Consider the following 18,705-nt stretch of genomic DNA (forward strand, 5'->3'; position numbering starts at 1 on the left):
CATTGCGCATTAAGCGGCTCTCCTGGGGCTTTGCCTCGATAAAAATGGCTACAGTTTTTGCCTCGGTACCCACAATGCACCGCGGGATTTCAGAGTGAACGAAATCACTTCCGCCTCGGTAAAGAGAGGATTTGTGCCTCGGTACCCACAATGCATTGCGCCGACTTGCGGTTTAACGCATTAACACGGCCACTTCTGGTTATATGTTAAAATATCTGCCTCGGTATGTGGGGGGATTAGTGCCTCGGTACCCACAATGCACCGCGACCGCATCAGGTTAAAGATATCCACTTCCGCCTCGGTACCCACAATGCATCGCGGCCACTTCAGGTTATATATAACAACTTCTGCCTCGGTATCAGGAGGATTTGTGCCTCGGTACCCACAACGCACCGCGGCAACTTCTGGTTATATGTGATAACAACTGCCTCGGTAAGTGAGAGGATTAGTGCCTCGGTACCCACAATACACCGCGGAACTTCTGGTTGGACGAAACCACTTCCGCCTCGGTAAGAGAGGATTTGTGCCTCGCTACCCACAACGCACCGCGGCAACTTCTGGTTATATGTGATAACAACTGCCTCGGTACCCACAATGCATTGCGCCGACTTGCTGTTTAACGCATTAACACGGCTACTTCTGGTTATATGTTAAAATATGTGCCTCGGTAAGTGAGAGGATTAGTGCCTCGGTACCCACAATGCACCGCGACCGCTTAAGCTTAAACGGATTCACTTCCGCCTCGGTAAGAGGGGGAACTTGTGCCTCGGTACCCAGAATGCATCGCGGCACGTGAGGGGATTAAAAGGTATTTTTACCTCGGTAAAAATGGCGTGGGTTTTGCCACGGTACCCACAATGCAGTGCGACTCGTGAGGGGAGCTTTCTATATAGTCGCTCTGGCAAAAACGGCGGCAAAATGCATTAAAGAGAAAGAGGAGGAGGAGGAGGAAGAAGAAGAAGAAGAGAAAATTGACGTTTAATTCCATTTCTGCCTTGGTAAAAATGGCTGAATGGTTGCCTCGGTACGCACATTGCTTTGCGCACAAAGCGGCGCTTCCGGGTTTTTGCCTCGGTAAAAATGGCCGCGGTTTTGCCCCGTTACCCACAATGCACCGCGAATCCTTTGACTGCGATGGACTAGGGCCCGCTCCGCTCTTTACCCGGTGTTACCGGTGCATTTAGTGACGTCACTTGACCGTTAATGGTCCAAACTGGTTCGTACTGGTACCTCAAGTAATGGCAGGGCTTTACTTCCGCCTTGTTACCCACAATACTTTGCAAAACGTCTTTCTGCCTCGTTACCCACAATGAAATTCATCTGTATCCGCCTCGGTACCCACAATTCTCCACGCGGAGCGGAAGTGACGCAGCGGAAGCGGAAATGGAGCCTCCCACAGCCGAGGAGCTGCGGCTGCGGCTCCAGGAGCGGCTCCAGGCCGAGCACGTGGTAATTAATTCGTTAATTAATTGATTAAGCGTTAATTACCGCTGGCAGCAGGTTCATTATCCTTAGGCGGGGTTAATTAGTCGGAATGGCGGTTAATGAGCGGTTGGGGGTCGGCGGGGCAGGGGTTATATAGAGTTTATTAGGCTAATTAGGGTATTAATAAGGACTGGGAGGGGTTAATTAGTGATGGGAGGTGTTAATTAAGTGATGGAAGGGCTTACTAGGGGCTTAGTTAAACGCACTTTTTATGGTCAGTGCTTTATTAGGGTTAATGAGTCAATGTTAATAAAGGCTTTATTAACTCCATAAGTGATTTAATTAGTGCATAATTGCCTCCTAATTAACGCCTATTCCCTGCTAATTAGTAGGTAATGGTAGCTAATTTTCAATTATCGGCTGTTAATTAGTGGTTTGGGATTGGTAATTAGTGGCTAGTGGGTGTTAATTAGTAATTAAAGCATGATAACAAGAGTCTAGCGGGCTTTAATTAGCAGCTTCTTGGTCGTAATTACTAATTAATGGCTATTAATTAGTGATTCGCAGCTGTCAATTAGTTTTTTATCAGTGGTAATTAGTGAATGAGGGTGGTAATTATATTTCTAATTAATTGCATTATATATTGTTAATTATATTGCAATTTTATTAGAAGTCTAATAGTTGTTAATTAGTGTTATTTTGTTCAAAATTATGGTAATCAGTGGTTAATAATTGTTAAATAGTTTTCATATAGTGTTAATTGATACTTAATTGGTGTTAATTAGGGGTTGGGGAGTTAATTACATTAATTTTATATTGATTATAAGTAAAGGTGAATGGGTGGTAATTAATTATAAAATATTGATTGTAATTAGCGAACAATTTGCATTTAATGTGTCGTAATTACCAAATAACAACCGACAATAACCACACAACATTATTTAAATATTAATTATAAATTAATTATAATTAATTACTTTTTGTGGGGTGCGCGGGGGGTTAATGAGAGCTAATTAACATTAATTACTGCTAATTGCAGGAGGTGCAGGACTCCCCCGAGCTGTGCCAGGGCAGCTTCCGCGTTTTCGTCGTTTCCGGAATTTTCCGCGGCCTCAAAACCCTCCAGAGGCACCGGTGGGGGCGGGGCCTAAAAGGGGGCGTGGCCAGATGGGGCGGGGCTTGCATTGAGTGCTTGTATTGGAAAAGGGGCGGGGCTTAAGTGGGATTTAATAGGAAAGGGGTGGGGCTGAAATGGGTTGGGAATAGGGAAAGGGGCGGGGCTTCAGTGAGGAAATGGGCGGGGCCTAAGGGGGTTAAAGTAAGAGAAGGGGCGGGGCTATAATCGGGTTTTAATGGGAAAGGGGCGGGGCTTAATGCGGTTTATTTAGGGAAACGGGCGGGGCTTAAATTAGGAAATGGGCAGGGTTTAATTGTGGTTTATTTAAGGAAATGGGTGGGGCTTAAATATGGAAATAAGCGGGGTCTAAATGGTTTTTTGTAAAAATGGGCGGGGCTTAAGTGACATTTGATTATGGAAATGGGTGGGGCTTGAGTGGGGTTTAAATTTTACAAAGGGGCGGGGCCTAAATTACGTAAAATAGGAAATGGGCGGGGCTTAAATCGGGTTAAAGTTCCTAAAGGGGCGGAGCATAATTGAGGAATAAATTGTAAAAGGAGGGGTTTAAGTGGAGAAATGGGCGGTGCTTAAATAGGAAAATGGGCGGGGCTTCAATGGGGAAGAAAATGCAAAAGGGGTGGGGCTTAAATGGGATTTTAATGGCATAAGGGGCGGGGCTTAATTGGGGTTTTAATTAAGAATGGGGGGGCTTTAATGTTTTTTTAATTAGAAATGGGCGGGGCCTAAATAGAATTGAAATGAGGAAATGGGTGGGGCTTAAATGGGTTTGTGATGAGGGAGTGGGTGGGGCTTAAGATGGGGCGAATGGCAATGTGGGCGTGGTTTAACTGGGTTGGGATGACAAAGGGGCGGGGTTTAAACTGGGTTAAAATAGGTAAGTGGGCGGGGCTGGAATAGGGTATAAATGAGAAAGGGGTGGGGCTTGAATTGTCTCATGAGAAAAAGGGGAGGGGCTAAAATATGCATAAATAACAGGGGTGGGGCTTCAATTAGGAATGCGGAAAGGGGCGGGGCTTAATGGGGCGGCTGGATGGGGTGGGCGGGGCTTAATTTGGGTGTGGCAAATGGGGTGGGGCTTAAAGGGAATGAGAGGGTTAATGAGGAATTTTAATTAATGGATTAATTATTTGAGTTTAGGGGATTAATGCAGTTTTTCAAAAAGTGGAATAATTAATTAATGGATTAATTATTGGAGTTTAGGGGATTAATGCAGTTTTTCAATAAGTGGAATAATTAATTAATGGATTAATTAAGGAATAAAGCGAACGGGATTAACGAGGGTGTTATTAAAATGTTTATTAGCTAAATAACAGTGCTAATTAGCGACTAATTAATGTCCAGGCTCGTTAACGAGGCGCTGAAGGAGGAGCTCAGCCGCATCCACGCCCTGGAGCAGCGAACCCTGACCCCGGAACAGTGGGAGGAGGAGCGCGGCTCATTAGCATAAATTTGCATACCGAATTCTCCCATCTCCGCTTCATCTTCATGGATTTGCATAAATTAGCATAGCTTGGCTCTGATTGGTTGAAGCCGCGCCACGTTTAGGGCCTTAAATGGAGATGGAAGGGGGCGGTGCTGCAGCTCATTTGCATTAATTTGCATAAAGGCAATAAACATTCCTCATTTGCATATCGTGTTTGTGTCATCATTGAGTGAGAGCGGCTTTGATTTTGAGTTGATTTGCATAAATTTTTTGCATACAAAAAACATTTCTCATTTGCATATAGGGGTGACGTCATCCATTGGTAATGCGTAGCTTTAATTTTGGGTTCATTTGCATAAAATAAATATTTCTCATTTGCATATTGTGGTTATATCATCCTTAGATGAGGTTTTGGTTTGGGTTTGGATTGATTTGCATTGATTTACATAAAAGCAATAAATATTCCTCATCTGCATAGAGTGTTGATGTCATCGTCGGGGAAAAGCAGCTTTGGTATAGAGCTCATTTGCATAAATTTGCATAACCGGAACAAAAAATACTCATTTATAATTTGATGCCCTTGGATGAGGACAGCTTTTAGGTGGCGTTGGTTTGCATAAATTTGCATAATTTAGGGATTTTTTGGGTGGCAGCGCCTATTTAAACCCGGACAATTTTTCCGTTACCGCATTGCATTGTGGGTAACGAGGCGGAAAACACCTCTATCAGCGCAGTGCATTGTGGGTACCGAGGCACTTCCTCTAAAACCAGGAAAATTCTTTGTCCTCGCGATGCATGGTGGGTAACGAGGCGGAAGCCGCCTTTGTAACAGCAATGCATTGTGGGTACCGAGGCGGAAGTTCACTCCTGGTTTGGCTCCCAGTGCTCCCAGTTTGGGGCTCCAAGTTTGGGGCTCCCAGTTTGGGCTCTCAGTCTGGGCTCCCAGTGCTCCCAGTGCGGGCTCCCACTTTGGAGCTCCCAGTTTGGGGTCCCAGTGCTCCCAGTTTGGGCTCCCAGTTTCGGGCTCCCAGTTTCGGCTCCCAGTGCTCCCAGTTTTAGCCCCGTCCCAATTAAATCGCAGAAATTCCTCCCGCGGTGCATTGTGGGTAACGAGGCGGAAGCAACCCTTTATTCCCGCACTGTATTGTGGGTACCGAGGCAAACCAACACTTCCTGAACCCCGTGTGCATTGTGGGTACCGAGGCAAAAGCAACCCTATATTCCCGCACTGCATTGTGGGTACCGAGGCAAACCAACACTTCCTTATCACGCCGTGCATTGTGGGTAACGAGGCGGAAGCAACCCTTTATTCCCGCACTGCATTGTGGGTACCGAGGCAAACCAACACTTCCTTATCACGCCGTGCATTGTGGGTAACGAGGCGGAAAAACCCCCATGTTCCCGCAGTGCATTCTGGGTACCGTGGCAAACCAGCACTTTCTTATCACGCCGTGCATTGTGGGTAACGAGGCGGAAAAACCCCCATGTTTCCGCAGTGCATTGTGGGTACCGAGGCACCCCTTATCTCCACACCTGAGACAGGTGCGCGGCCCCACCCAAACCAGTCCAAACCACTCCAAACCAGTCCGGGAGGGCAGCCATGGCGGCGCTGGCGCTCGGGGTGGCGCTCGGGGCGGTTTCGGCCGCGCTCGGGGGGGTTTTGGTGGCCGCCATTGCCCGCAGGGGCTCGGCAGGGCCCAAATTGGCGGTGCCGGGAAAGGCGGTGGCGCACAGGGGAGGTGAGAGGGGGCGGGGCTTAAAAAAAATCGGGGGGCGGAGCTTTAAAATAAGGGGGGCGGTGTTAAAAGAAGAGGCGGGGTTAAAGGAAGGGGCGGGGCTAAAGAGGGAGGGGGTGGGGAAGGGGAGTGGCCAGGGGCGGAGGTGTTTGGGGTGGGGGAGGGAAAGGGTTAAAGGGAACTGGTTAAAAGAGGGGCGGGGCTAAAGAGGAGGGGGCGTGGCTTCAGTGGAGGGGGTGGGGTTAAAGGAGAGGGGCGGGGCTAATGGGGAGGGGGAGAGGCTTGGGATTGGGGGAGGAGATTTGGATGGGAAAATGTGAGAGGGGGCGGGGCTAAACAGGAGGGGGAGGGGCCTAATATGGAGGGGTTAAGGGAAAGGGGAGGGTTGGAAAGGGGGCGGAGCTTGGGAAATTGGGGGAGGGGTTTAAGGGTAGGAGTGGGAAATTATCGGGGAAAGCATGGAAGAGTGGGCGGGGCTAAAGATGAGGGGTGTGGTTTAAAGGGGAGGGGGCGTGGTTAAAGGAGAAGGGGTGGGATTAATGAGGGAGGAAATTGGGTGGGGGAGGGGCTTGGGAAGGGGGCGGGGCTTGAGATAAAGAGGAACAAATGAAGCCCCTAATGAACTTTAATAGACTTTAATTAGCACTAATTAACCCTTAATTAGCCCTCATTAGGCCTAATTAACCCCTACAGGTGCAGGGGAGCGGATCGAGAACACCATGGAGGCCTTTGAGCAGTGAGACCACGCCCCCTTTCCCTTGGCCACGCCCCTTTTAACCCTCCCCTGTTTTCTTAAAGGGCCAGCACCACTCCAGAATTTGGCTCCGCCCCCTTTTAACCACCCACATGATAACCACGCCCCGTTTTCTGTTGGCCCCGCCCCCTTCATGGTGTCTGAGGGATATAATTGTCTCTATATCTAAGCCCCGCCCTCTTTTATTGTGGCCACGCCCACACAAGCTAATTTAATAGGTCGATAGCTAAGCCCCGCCCTCTTTTATTGTGGCCACGCCCCCTCCACCATCACCAAGCTCTGTCATTGGCTATATCTCTTAACCCCGCCCCTTTTTTATTGTGGCCACGCCCACACCAGCTAATTTAATGGGTCAATATCTAAGCCCCGCCCCATTTCCTTGTAGCCACGCCCCTTCCACTGCCTATAGCTATTTTAATGGGCCAATAATTAAGTCCCGCCCCTTTTTATTGTGGCCACACCCCCTCCACTGCCTTCCTGCTATATTAATGCTTCACAATCTAAGCCCCGCCCCCTTTTGTATAGCCACGCCCCCTCCTCTGGCCTTTAGCTTTTAAAATTTGTCAATATCTAAGCCCCGCCCCTTTTTCCTTTGCCACGCCCTTTCCATTGGCCTCCAGGTATTTTAATGGGACGATATCTAAGCCCCGCCCCTTTTTTCTTGGCCCCGCCCCCAGCGCGGTGTCCGAGGGCTGTGATTGGCTGTTTATCTAAGCCCCGCCCCCTTTCATTGTGGCCACGCCCCTTCCACTTACATCCAACTATATTAACGTGTCAATCGCTAAGCCCCGCCCCCTTTTTTCTTGGCCCCGCCCCCAGCGCGGTCTCCGAGGGCTGTGATTGGCTGGAGCTGGACGTGCGCCGCACCCGCGACGGCGTCGTCGTCGTCTGTCACGACCGGGATCTGTCGCGACAGAGCGGCCGCCATCTTGATATCACCCAGATCGATTACAAGGTTAATTAATTAGTGATTAATTAGTGATGATTACAGAGAATAACGGGATTGGGGTAATTAGGTGTTTATTAATTTGGGTAATGGGGAAAGAGGAGTTAATTAGGGTGGGTTAATTAGTGATTTGTGGGAGTTAATGGTAATTAATGGGTGTTGGTTTTAATTAATGATAATTAATCATGATAATTAATGATAATTAATCGACCATATTTTAATATCAATTTAAATTTACTCCAGAATTAAACACATAATTAATGCTAATTATGCATTGCTATTTTATTTTTTTTTAATTTATTTTTAATATATATTTTATATATATATTTTTATATATTTTATATATATATATTATATTTATATATTTATATATATTTATATATATTTATATATATTTATATATATTTATATATAATATTTTATATATTTATATATATAAAATAATATATATAAATATATAAAATAATATATATATTTTATTTTATTTTATTTATTTTTTTATATTATTTATTATTTTATTTTATTTATTTATTTTTTTATTTTATTTATTGCTAATGCTATTTTAACCCCTAAGTAACCTTTTGAATTAATTAATCCCTAATGAACTTCTTACTAACCATAATTAAGAATTAATTAACCAAAATTGAGCAGTAATTAACCCTAATTAACCCCTAATTATTAATTAATTAATTAATTAATAATTTAATTATTACTCCCCCCAGGACCTGCCCCCGTACCGGAGCCCCCTGGAGGTGACGTTTTCACCAGGTGACCAAAAAATTGGGAATTTTGGGAAAAATTTGGGAATTCTTGGGTCAAAAAAGAGAAAAATTGGGAAATTTTGGGAAAAAATCAGTTCAAAAACGAATTTTGAGAAATTTTGTCTTCGAGAATGGGAATTTTTGGAGGAAAAATGGGAATATTTGGGCCAAAAATGGAGAATTTTGGGGGAAATTTGGGTTAAGAATCGGAAATTTTGTCAAGGAAAAATCGAATTTTTGGTGATTTTGGGTGGAAAAATGAGAATTATCTGGAAATTTTGGTGAAAAAAAAGGGAGTTCGGGGAAAATTTGGGTTTAAAAAGGGGAATTTGAGAATTTTTTTGGGAAATAAGGGAATTTTGGGTGGAAATAATGGAATTTTTGAGAAATTTTGAGTGAAAAAATGGGGATTTTTAGGAAAATTTGGGTGGAAAAATGAGAATTTTTAGGCAAATTTGGGTGGGAAAATGAGATTTTATGCGTGAAAAAAATCAGGATTTTGTGGAATTTTAGAGTGGAAAAATGAGATTTTTGGGCAGAAAAATGAGAATTTTGGGCAATTTTGTGTTTAAAATTTGGAATTTTGGGAATTTTGGGCAAACTCTCCCCTCCCCTACTTCCAAAATTTAAAAAAAATCCCCAAAATTTCCATTTTTAACCCCAAAATTCCCTGGTTTTTCTGCTTGGGGGCGTGGCCTATTGGAGTTTAGCCCCGCCCACACCTGCTAAGCCACGCCCCCACCCAAAGCCCCGCCCCCATTTAAGCCCCGCCCCCTCCAGGCTCTTTCTCCTCTGGCTGCGATCGCCGAATCCCCCGATTGGTCGACGTCTTTCAGCGCTTCCCGCGGCAGCCAATGAGCATCGAGGTCAAGGACGACGATGATGACCTCATCAATGAGGTCACGAAAGGGGGCGGGGCTTGGGGTGGGGGAGGTTGGGGGCATTTTCGGCCATTTTGGGTCATTTTTGGGATTTTTTAGCGGGAATTTTTGGCCATTTTTGGGTTATTTTCCTAAATTTTTAATTATTTTGGTCAATTAAAAAATAATTTTGGCCAATCTGGGTGGAATTTGTGTGAATTTTGGGCAATTTTGGTGCAATTTTGGGCCAATTTTTCGCGATTTTAGATTATTTTGGGTCATTTTTTGGTCCATTTTGGGTCATTTTGGGTCAATTTTTGATCATTTTTGGGGTCATTTTTGGGTAATTTTTTGGGTCAATTTTTGATCATTTTTGGGTCATTTTTGGGTCATTTTAGGCCATTTTTGGGTCATTTTTTGTTCAATTTTTGATCATTTTTGGATCAATTTTTGATCACTTTTTGGGTCATTTTAGGCCCATTTTTGGGTCATTTTAGGGCTATTTTTGGGTCATTTTTTCACCATTTTTTGAGTCATTTCAAGTCATTTTTGGGTCAATTTTTGGGTCATTTTTGGGTCATTTTTTGGGTAATTTTTTGGGTCAATTTTTGATCATTTTTTGGGTCATTTTTTGATCATTTTTGGGTCATTTTTGGGTCATTTTTTGGCCAATTTTTGATCATTTTTTGGGTCATTTTAGGCCAATTTTTGATCATTTTTTGGGTCATTTTAGGGCCATTTTTGGTTCAATTTTTGATCATTTTTTGGGTAATTTTTGGGTCATTTATGGATCATTTTTTGATCATTTTTGGGTCATTTTTTGGTCAATTTTGGATCACTTTTTGGGTCATTTTAGGCCCATTTTGGGTCATTTTTGGGTCATTTTTTCACCATTTTTTTGAATCATTTCAAGTCATTTTTTAGTCAATTTTTGGGTCATTTTTGGGGAATTTTGAGTCATTTTTGGGTAATTTTTTGGTAATTTTTTGGGTCATTTTTTGACCATTTTTGGGTCAATTTTGGATCATTTTTTAAGGCAATTTTTGGCCAATTTTTGATCATTTTTTGGTCAATTTTTGATCATTTTAGGGCCATTTTAGGGTCATTTTTGGTTCAATTTTTGATCATTTTTGAGCCATTTTAGGGCCATTTTTGGGTCAAGTTGGATCATTTTTGGGTCATTTTTGGGTCATTTTTTGGTCAATTTTTGGTCAATTTTTGGTTCAATTTTTGATCATTTTTTGGGTAATTTTTTGGTCAATTTTGGATCATTTTTTGGTCAATTTTGGGCCATTTTGGGTCATTTTTGGGTCATTTTTCCCCCATTTTCCCACCCCCAGGTGGCCTCCCTGGTCCGGAGCTTCGACCGCGCCCCCATCACCCTCTGGGCCTCCTTCCGCGAGCGAATCCTCCGCAAATGCCGCCGAGCCGTGAGCCCCTCCCCCACCCCGAGCCCCTCCCCCACCCCAGGGCCCCTCCCCCACCTCCACAACAAAAAAAACCCGGCGAAAAAAGGGTTAAAAATGGATTTTTGGCGATTTTTTAATGAATTTTTTTGAAGATTTTGGAGGTTTTTAACCCAAATTTTGGGGTTTTTGGGGAGTGGGGGAGGGGCAGAATTGACTCTGGCCCCTCCCCCACCTAAAAACCAAAAAAAACCCGGCGAAAAAAGGGTTAAAAATGGATTTTTGGCGATTTTTTAACGAATTTTTGAAAATTTGGGGTTTTTTTAACGCAAAATTTTGGCGGGAATTTGGGATGGGGAAGGGGCGGGGCTTGTTCTGGCCCCGCCCACTCAACGAGGCCAAAAAAAAAATGGTGAAAAAAGGGTTAAAAACGGATTTTGGGTGGAAAAATGAGAATTTTTAATAATAATTTTTCAATTATAATTGGAATTTTGGGATGGAAAATGGGAATTTTGAGGGATTTTGGTTTTTTGGGGAATTTTCAGTGGAAATTTTGGGAATTTTTTTGGGAATTTAATGGTGGAAAAATGGGAATTTTGGGATGAAAACAAATTTTTTGGGAATTTTGGGGATAAAAATGGGAATTTTGGGAATTTTTATGGAAAAATGTGAATTATGGGTGGGAAAAAGTGAAATTTTGGGAATTTTGAGAAGAAAAAATGGGAATTTGAAGAGGAAAATTGGAATTTTTGGGTGAAAAATCTCAAATTTTGGGGAATTTTAGGAGAAAATTGGAATTGGGGGAAATTTGTGGAAAAATGGGAATTTTCAAAGAAAAATGGGAATTTTGGGTGGAAAATGAGAAAATTTGGGATATTTTGCGTTGGAAAAATGGGAATTTTGGATAATTTTGGGTCAAAAAAGCAGAATTTTGGGTGGAAATTCTGGAATTTTGGGGAATTTTGGGATAAAATTTAAATTTTGGGCAATTTTAGGGAATTTGGGGTGGAAAAATTGGGAATTTGGGCCAGTTTGGGTCGATTTTGGGTGGGGAAAAATGCGAATTTTGGGGGATTTTGGGGTTAAAAAATGCAAATTTTGGGGTTAAAAAATGCGAATTTTGGGGGATTTTGGGGTTAAATGAATGCAAATTTTGGGGAATTTTGGGGTTAAAAAAATGCAAATTTTGGGGGGATTTTGGGGTTCAAAAAATGCGAATTTTGGGGGAATTTTGGGTGGAAAAAAGGGAATTTGCAGCAAGTTTGGGTCGATTTTGGGTGGGGAAAAAATGCGAATTTTGGGGTTAAAAAAATGCAAATTTTGGGGGATTTTGGAAATTTTGGGAGGTTTTCATTGGGAAAAATGGGAATTTTGAGGAATTTGAGGAATTTTGGGCAATTTTAGGGAATTGAGGCGGAAAAATGGGATTTTTGGGGGGGAAAAATCCAAATTTTGGGGTAAAAAAATCGGATTTTCTTTAAATTTCACCCGATTTTCGCCGGGTTTTTTTTGTTTTATCGGGGTGGGGGTCGGGCAGGGCCCCTCCCCCACCCTTTAACCCTTTCCTGACCCCTTCTTTTCCCCTCCCCCCCCACCCAGCACCCGGAGATGCCGTTCTGTTTCTCGCTGGAGCGGGGGCTGCTGACGCTGCTGCTCTGGTACCTGGGGCTGCTCCCGCTGCTGCCGCTGGGCGAGGCCGCGCTGCTCTTCCCGCTGCCCTCCATCATCAACCGGTGAGGGCCCAAAAAAAGGAAAAAAACAAAAAAAACCCGGCGAAAAAAGGGTTAAAAATGGATTTTTGGCGAATTTTTTGCGATTTTTTAGAGATTTTTTAGCGATTTTTTAGCGATTTTTTAGCGATTTTTTGGAAATTTTTTACAAAAGTTTTGGGGGTTTTTGGGGTGGGGGAGGGTTCAGGTTCCTTCTGCAGGCAAGAACAAAAAAACCCGGTGAAAAAAGGGTTAAAAATGGATTTTTGGCGAATTTTTTTTTATTTTTAATGTGATTTTTTGGGTGATTTTTGGGTGATTTTTCTTGGGATTTTTTAAAAGGCTTTTTTCAAAGATTTTTGGGGATTTTGAGGGTGAAGGAGGGGCCTAAATGAAAGCCGACCCTTCCCCACCTCAAAAACAGAAAAAAACCCGGCGAAAAAAGGGTTAAAAATGGATTTTTGGCGAATTTTTTGTGATTTTTTGGCGATTTTTAAGCGATTTTTTTAGTGATTTTTTAGTGGTTTTTTTGGAATTTTTTTACAGGGTTTTTGGGGTGGGGGAGGGTTCAGGTTCCTTCTTCAGGCAAGAACAAAAAAAACCCGGCGAAAAAAGGGTTAAAAATGGATTTTTGGCGAATTTTTTGCGATTTTTTAGCGATTTTTTTGCGATTTTTTAGTGTTTTTTTGGGATTTTTTTGCAAAAATTTTGGGGTTTTCTGGAGGTGGGAGATGGGCAGGATGGGGTCAGGTTCTTTTTTCCAACCAAGAACAAAAAAAACCCGGAGAAAAAAGGGTTAAAAATGGATTTTTGGCGAATTTTTAGCGATTTTTTAGTGGGGTTTTTTTGGGGATTTTTTTGCAAAAATTTTGGGGGTTTTTTGGGGGAAGGGCAGGATGGGGTCAGGTTCTTTTTTCCAACCAAGAACAAAAAAAAACCCAGCGAAAAAAGGGTTAAAAATGGATTTTTGGCGAATTTTTTGGTGCATTTTTAGCGATTTTTTTAGAGATTTTTTAGCTATTTTTTGGGATTTTTTAGCAAAAGGTTTGGGGGTTTTTGGGGTGGGGGAGGGTTCAGGTTCCTTCTTCAGGCAAGAACAAAAAAAAACCCGGCGAAAAAAGGGTTAAAAATGGATTTTTGGCGAATTTTTTGCGATTTTTTGGCGATTTTTAAGCGATTTTTTTTGGGCTTTTTTAGCAAAAGTTTTGGGGGTTTTTGGGGTGGGGGAGGGTTCAGGTTCCTTCTGCAGGCAAGAACAAAACAAACCCGAAGAAAAAAGGGTTAAAAATGGATTTTTGGCGAATTTTTTGAGATTTTTTGGCGATTTTTTTAGTGATTTTTTTAGTGGTTTTTTGGAATTTTTTTACAAAAGTTTTGGGGTTTTTTGGGGGTGGGGGAAGGGCAGGGTGGGGTCAAGCTCCTCCCACACATAAAAGCAAAAAAAACCCGGCGAAAAAAGGGTTAAAAATGGATTTTTGGCGAATTTTTTAAAAAGGGAGGGGGCGGGGCTAAAGGGAAGGGGCGTGGCTAAAAGTGGGGTGGCTAAAATGGGGCGGGGCTAAAGCAGAGGGGCGGGGTTTAAGGAGTGAGAGGGGAAGATGGGGGCGGGGCTAAAGGCAGGGGGTGTCTTAAAAGGGGCATGGCTAATGGAGTTGGGCGGGGCTAAAAGGAAGGGGTGGGGCTAAATGGAATGGGCGGGGTTAAAGGGATTGGGTGGGGCTAAAGGAAAGGGGTGGGGCTAAATGGAGTGGGCGGGGTTAAAGGGATTGGGTGGGGCAAATGGAAGAGGTGGGGCTAAAAATGGGGCGGGGCTAAATAATAGGTGGGGTTTAATGGAATGGGCGGGGTTATAGGGAGGAGGCGGGGCTAAAGGAAAGGGGCGTGGCTAAAGGAAGGGGATTGGTAGAAAGAGATGGAGGAGGGGCTAAAGGGAAGGGGCGGGGCTAAAAGGAAGGGGTGGGGCTAAATGGAATGGGCGGGGTTAAAGGGAGGGAGGAGGGGTCAAAGGGAAGGGGTGGGGCTAAAATGGGGCGTGGCTAAATAATAGGTGGGGCTTAATGGAATGGGCGGGGGTATAGGGAGGAGGCGGGGCTAAAGGAAAAGGGCGTGGCTAAAGGAAGGGGGTTGGTAGGAAGAAAAGGAGGCGGGGCTAAAGGGAAGGGGCAGGGTTAAAGGGATTGGGTGGGGCTAATGAAAGGGGTGGGGCTGAAAATGGGGCGGGGCTAAATAATAGGTGGGGCCTAATGGAATAGGGAGGAGGCGGGGCTAAAGGAAAGGGGCGTGGCTAAAGGAAGGGGATTGGTAGGAAGAAAAGGAGGCGGGGCTAAAGGAAAGGGGCGGGGCTAACGGAGTTGGGCGGGGCTAAAAGGAAGGGGTGGGGCTAAATGGAGTGGGCGGGGTTAAAGGGATTGGGTGGGGCTGATGGAAGGGGTGGGGCTAAAAATGGGGCGGGGCTAAATAATAGGTGGGGCTTAATGGAATGGGCAGGGTTATAGGGAGGAGGCGGGGCTAAAGGAAAGGGGCGTGGCTAAAGGAAGGGGATTGGTAGGCCGAGATGGAGGAGGGGCTAAAGGAAAGGGGCGGAGCTAAAGGAGTGGGCGGGGCTTTAATATTAAAGTGGTGTGGGGCTAAAAGGAATGGGCGTGGCTAAGGGTGTGGGGGCGTGGCTAAATGAGTGGGTGTGTGAGATGGGGTGGGACTAAATAAGTGGGCGTGGCTAAAGGAATAGGGCGTGGCTAAGTGGGCATGTGGAAAAGGGGCGGGGCTAAAGCGCCAGACGGCATATTTAATGAAGTGGGCGTGACTTAACCGAGGTGGGCGTGGCTTTATGCGGGAGTGGGCGTGGTCAGAGCGGTGTGGGCGTGGCTTTGACCCCTCCCCCTCCTTTCCCCAGGACGTATTTTCCCCTCCCCCGCGGCCCGGCCGGACACGCCCTGAGCAAGATGGCGGCGTGGTGAGTGGGGGAGGGGCGGGGTCACCGTGGGGTCACTCCGGGGTCACTCTGGGGTCACCATGGGGTCACTCAGGGGTCACTCAGGGGTCACTCATTGGTCACTCAGGGGTCACTCAGGGGTCACTCATTGGTCACTCAGTGGTCACTCATTGGTCACTCAGTGGTCACTCAGGGGTCACTCAATGGTCACTCAGTGGTCACTCATTGCTCACTCATTGGTCACTCATTGCTCACTCATTGGTCACTCAGTGGTCACTCAGTGGTCACTCATTGGTCACTCATTGGTCACTCAGTGGTCAGTGGTCACTCATTGGTCACTCATTGGTCACTCATTGGTCACTCAGTGGTCACTCAGGGGTCACTCAGTGGTCACTCATTGGTCACTCATTGGTCACTCAATGGTCACTCAGTGGTCACTCATTGGTCACTCATTGGTCACTCATTGGTCACTCATTGGTCACTCAGTGGTCACTCATTGGTCACTCAATGGTCAGTGGTCACTCAGGGTCACTCAGGGGTCATTTTGGGTCATTTTTGGGCCATTTTGGGTCAGTGGTCACTCAGTGGTCACTCAATGGTCACTCATTGGTCACTCATTGGTCACTCAGTGGTCACTCAGTGGTCACTCATTGGTCACTCAGGGGTCACTCAGGGGTCACTCAGTGGTCACTCATTGGTCACTCATTGGTCACTCACTGGTCACTCATTGGTCACTCATTGGTCACTCATTGCTCACTCATTGGTCACTCAATGGTCACTCATTGGTCACTCAGTGGTCACTCATTGGTCACTCATTGGTCACTCAGGGGTCACTCATTGGTCACTCATTGGTCAGTGGTCACTCATTGGTCACTCAGTGGTCACTCAGTGGTCACTCAGTGGTCACTCAGTGGTCACTCAGGGGTCACTCCGGGGTCAGAGGTCACTCACCGGTCACTCTGCCCCGCCCCCAGGTTCGTGCTCCGCCCCAAACTCCTGAAGTTCCTCAAGAGCCGCGGGCTGCAGGTGAGGGGGCGGGGCCAACAAAAAGGGGGCGTGGCTTGAGGAAAAACAGGCGTGGCCATTCCAAAAGGGGCGTGGCCAAGGAGAGGAGGGATTAGAGCAGGGGGAGGGGCCAAACAATCAAATTTTGGGTTGGGGGAGGGGCCAAAAATGCAAATTGGGAGGGGGAGGAGCTAAAATGTAAATTTGGTGGTGGGGGCGGGGCTAAAATTTTCCTTTTTTGGGGCTAAAAATGCAAATTTGGGGAGGAGCCAAATTTTCTAATTTTTTGAGGTTAAAAATATGCAAATTTTGGGTTGGGGGAGGGGCCAAAAATGCAAATTTGAGGGGGAGAGCTAATATGTAAATTATAGGGGGGGGAGTGGCCATAAAAATTGCAAATAGGGGGGGCAAATCATTGAGGGGCTAAAATTGTAAATTTAGGGTGGGGGAGGGCCAAAATTTCTTTTGGGGCAAAAAATGCAAATTTGGGAGTGGGGAGGGGCCAAAAAATGCAAATTTGGTGGGTGAAAATGCAGATTTTGGTAAAAAAGCCAAATTTCATTTGGGGGTAAAAATGTTTGGAATTTGGGATGGGGAGGGCCAAAAATGCAAATTTGGGAGGAATTTTCTTTTTGTCATTTTGGGGCGAGGAGAGAGGAATTGTCTTTTAAAAGTGACAAATGAGGGGAGGGGCCAAAATTTCCTTTTTTGGGGTTAAAAAATGCAAATTTGGAGGTGGGGGAGGGGCTTTGATGCCAATTTTGGGTCAAAACCTTCAATTTTTTGGGTAGGGGAGTGGCCAAAAATCCCAATTTCGGGTGTGGAGGAGGGGCCAAAATTTCCTTTTTTGGGGTTAAAAAATGCAAATTTAAGGTGGGGGTGTGGCCAAAAATCCCAAATTCCGGGTTGGGGGGTGTGGCCAAATTTTTTTCCCTTTTTTGGGGTTAAAAATTCAAATTTTTGGGTGTGGAGGGGAGGGGCTAAAATCGCCAATTTGGGGTTAAAATATTAAATTTTGGCATGGGGGAGGGGCCAATATTTTGGGGGGAGGGGCCAAAAATGCAAATTTCAGGGCGGGGGAGGGGCAAATCCGCCATTTTGGCTCCAAAATCTTCATTTTTCGCCCTAAAACCTCCGGGTTTTCGCTGTGGGGGAGGGGCTGGGGTGGAGGGGGAGGGGCTAGGACCCCAAGCCACGCCCCCACGCCAAGCCCCGCCCCCTGTAGGTGTGGCTTTGGGTGCTGAATGAGGAGCGGGATTTTGCGGAAGCCTTCGGCCTCGGCGCCACCGGAGTCATCACCGACTACCCCGGGAGGCTCCGGAAGTTCCTGGAAGGCCACGCCCACTCCCACGGAGGCCACGCCCACTCCCACGAAGGCCACGCCCCCAGCCAGGAGGGAGAGAAGGAAAATGGGGGAAAAAAGAAATAAAAATGGTCAAAAAAATGGAGTAAAAACGGCAAAAAATGGCTCAGAAATGACTCAAAAAGTGAAAGAAAAACGGCCCAAATAATGAACAAAAAATGGTCCCAAAATGGCTCAAAAAATGACTGAAAAATTTGATTTAAAATGACCAAAAATAGTCCCAAAAATGACTCAAAAAAGGACCCAAAATGGCCAAAAATTGGATCAAAAAAAGACCCAAAATGAACCAAAAATGGCACAACAATGATCCAAAAAATGGCCAAAAAAAAGGATCCAAAAATTTTCCCAAAAATTTTCCCAAATATTTACCTAAAAAAGACCCTAACCTGTAAAAAACACAGACATAAAATTACCCAAAAATTGTCCTAAAATGGTTCCAAAAATGGCCACAATTTGTTCCAAAAATGCCTAAAAAATGGCCTCAAAAATGACCTTAAATGGCCAAAAAAATTGCTCAAAAATGGCTGAAAAATGGCCCAAAAATTGTCCCAAATTGGATTAAAAAAGGACCAAAAATGGACCCCAAGATGACCAAAAAAAGGCCAAAAAAGGCACCAAAATTTGTCCCAAAAATGTCCCAAAAATGGCCCCAAACTGGGTCCAAAAATGGTCCTGAAATGACCCCAAAAATGTAAAAATAAAAATCAAAAATTGACCTAAAAATGGCACAAATTTGTCCTTAAAATGACCCAAATATGACCCAAAAATGGGTCCAAAAATGACCTAAAGAAGATCAAAAAATGGTCCTGAAATGGCTCAAAAATTACTCCAAAAATGACCCAAAATAACCCAAAAATGACTCAAAAATAGCTCAAAAAATGTTTAAAAAATGACGTAAAAACGACCAAAAAATGAAAAAAATTACCCCAAAAATGACACAAAAAATGACAAAAAAATGAACCCAAATATTCCCCAAAATGGCCCAAAAAATGGAAAAAAATTACCCAAAATTGTCCCTAAAAATGACACCGAAAAAGGCCCCAAAAATGACAAAAGAAGATTCAAAATTTGTCCTAAAATTACTCCCAAAAATGTAAAAAATATGACCAAAAAATGACCCAAAAATGGACTCAAAAAATGTTGAAAAATGAACCAAAAATGACCCAAAAAATGACAAAAAATACCAAAAATTGTCCCAAAAAATAGCACCAAAAACGATCAAAAAACGACAACAAATGAACCCAAAA

At 44.5% G+C, this 18,705-nt stretch overlaps 2 protein-coding genes across 2 annotated transcripts; both read left to right on the forward strand.

Moving 5' to 3' along the window:
- Nucleotides 1-775: 775 nt before the first annotated feature.
- LOC135441482 (bolA-like protein 2) lies at nt 776-4,192 on the forward strand. Its single transcript, XM_064701026.1, has 3 exons — nt 776-1,449; nt 2,465-2,559; nt 3,905-4,192. Exons 1-3 carry the CDS (start codon nt 1,384-1,386, stop codon nt 4,008-4,010), a joined length of 267 nt encoding a protein of 88 aa, XP_064557096.1. The 5' UTR covers nt 776-1,383; the 3' UTR covers nt 4,011-4,192.
- A 1,394-nt stretch (nt 4,193-5,586) lies between these two features.
- On the forward strand, nt 5,587-17,545 carry GDPD3 (glycerophosphodiester phosphodiesterase domain containing 3). The gene is made up of 10 exons (XM_064701029.1): nt 5,587-5,725; nt 6,416-6,458; nt 7,296-7,431; nt 8,145-8,190; nt 8,964-9,082; nt 10,384-10,473; nt 12,049-12,182; nt 15,052-15,111; nt 16,065-16,116; nt 17,321-17,545. Exons 1-10 carry the CDS (start codon nt 5,587-5,589, stop codon nt 17,522-17,524), a joined length of 1,023 nt encoding a protein of 340 aa, XP_064557099.1. The 3' UTR covers nt 17,525-17,545.
- Nucleotides 17,546-18,705: the final 1,160 nt, after the last annotated feature.

Source organism: Zonotrichia leucophrys, unplaced genomic scaffold (genome assembly GCF_028769735.1).
Source record: "Zonotrichia leucophrys gambelii isolate GWCS_2022_RI unplaced genomic scaffold, RI_Zleu_2.0 Scaffold_308_62356, whole genome shotgun sequence".
Classification (NCBI taxonomy): Eukaryota; Metazoa; Chordata; class Aves; order Passeriformes; family Passerellidae; genus Zonotrichia; species Zonotrichia leucophrys.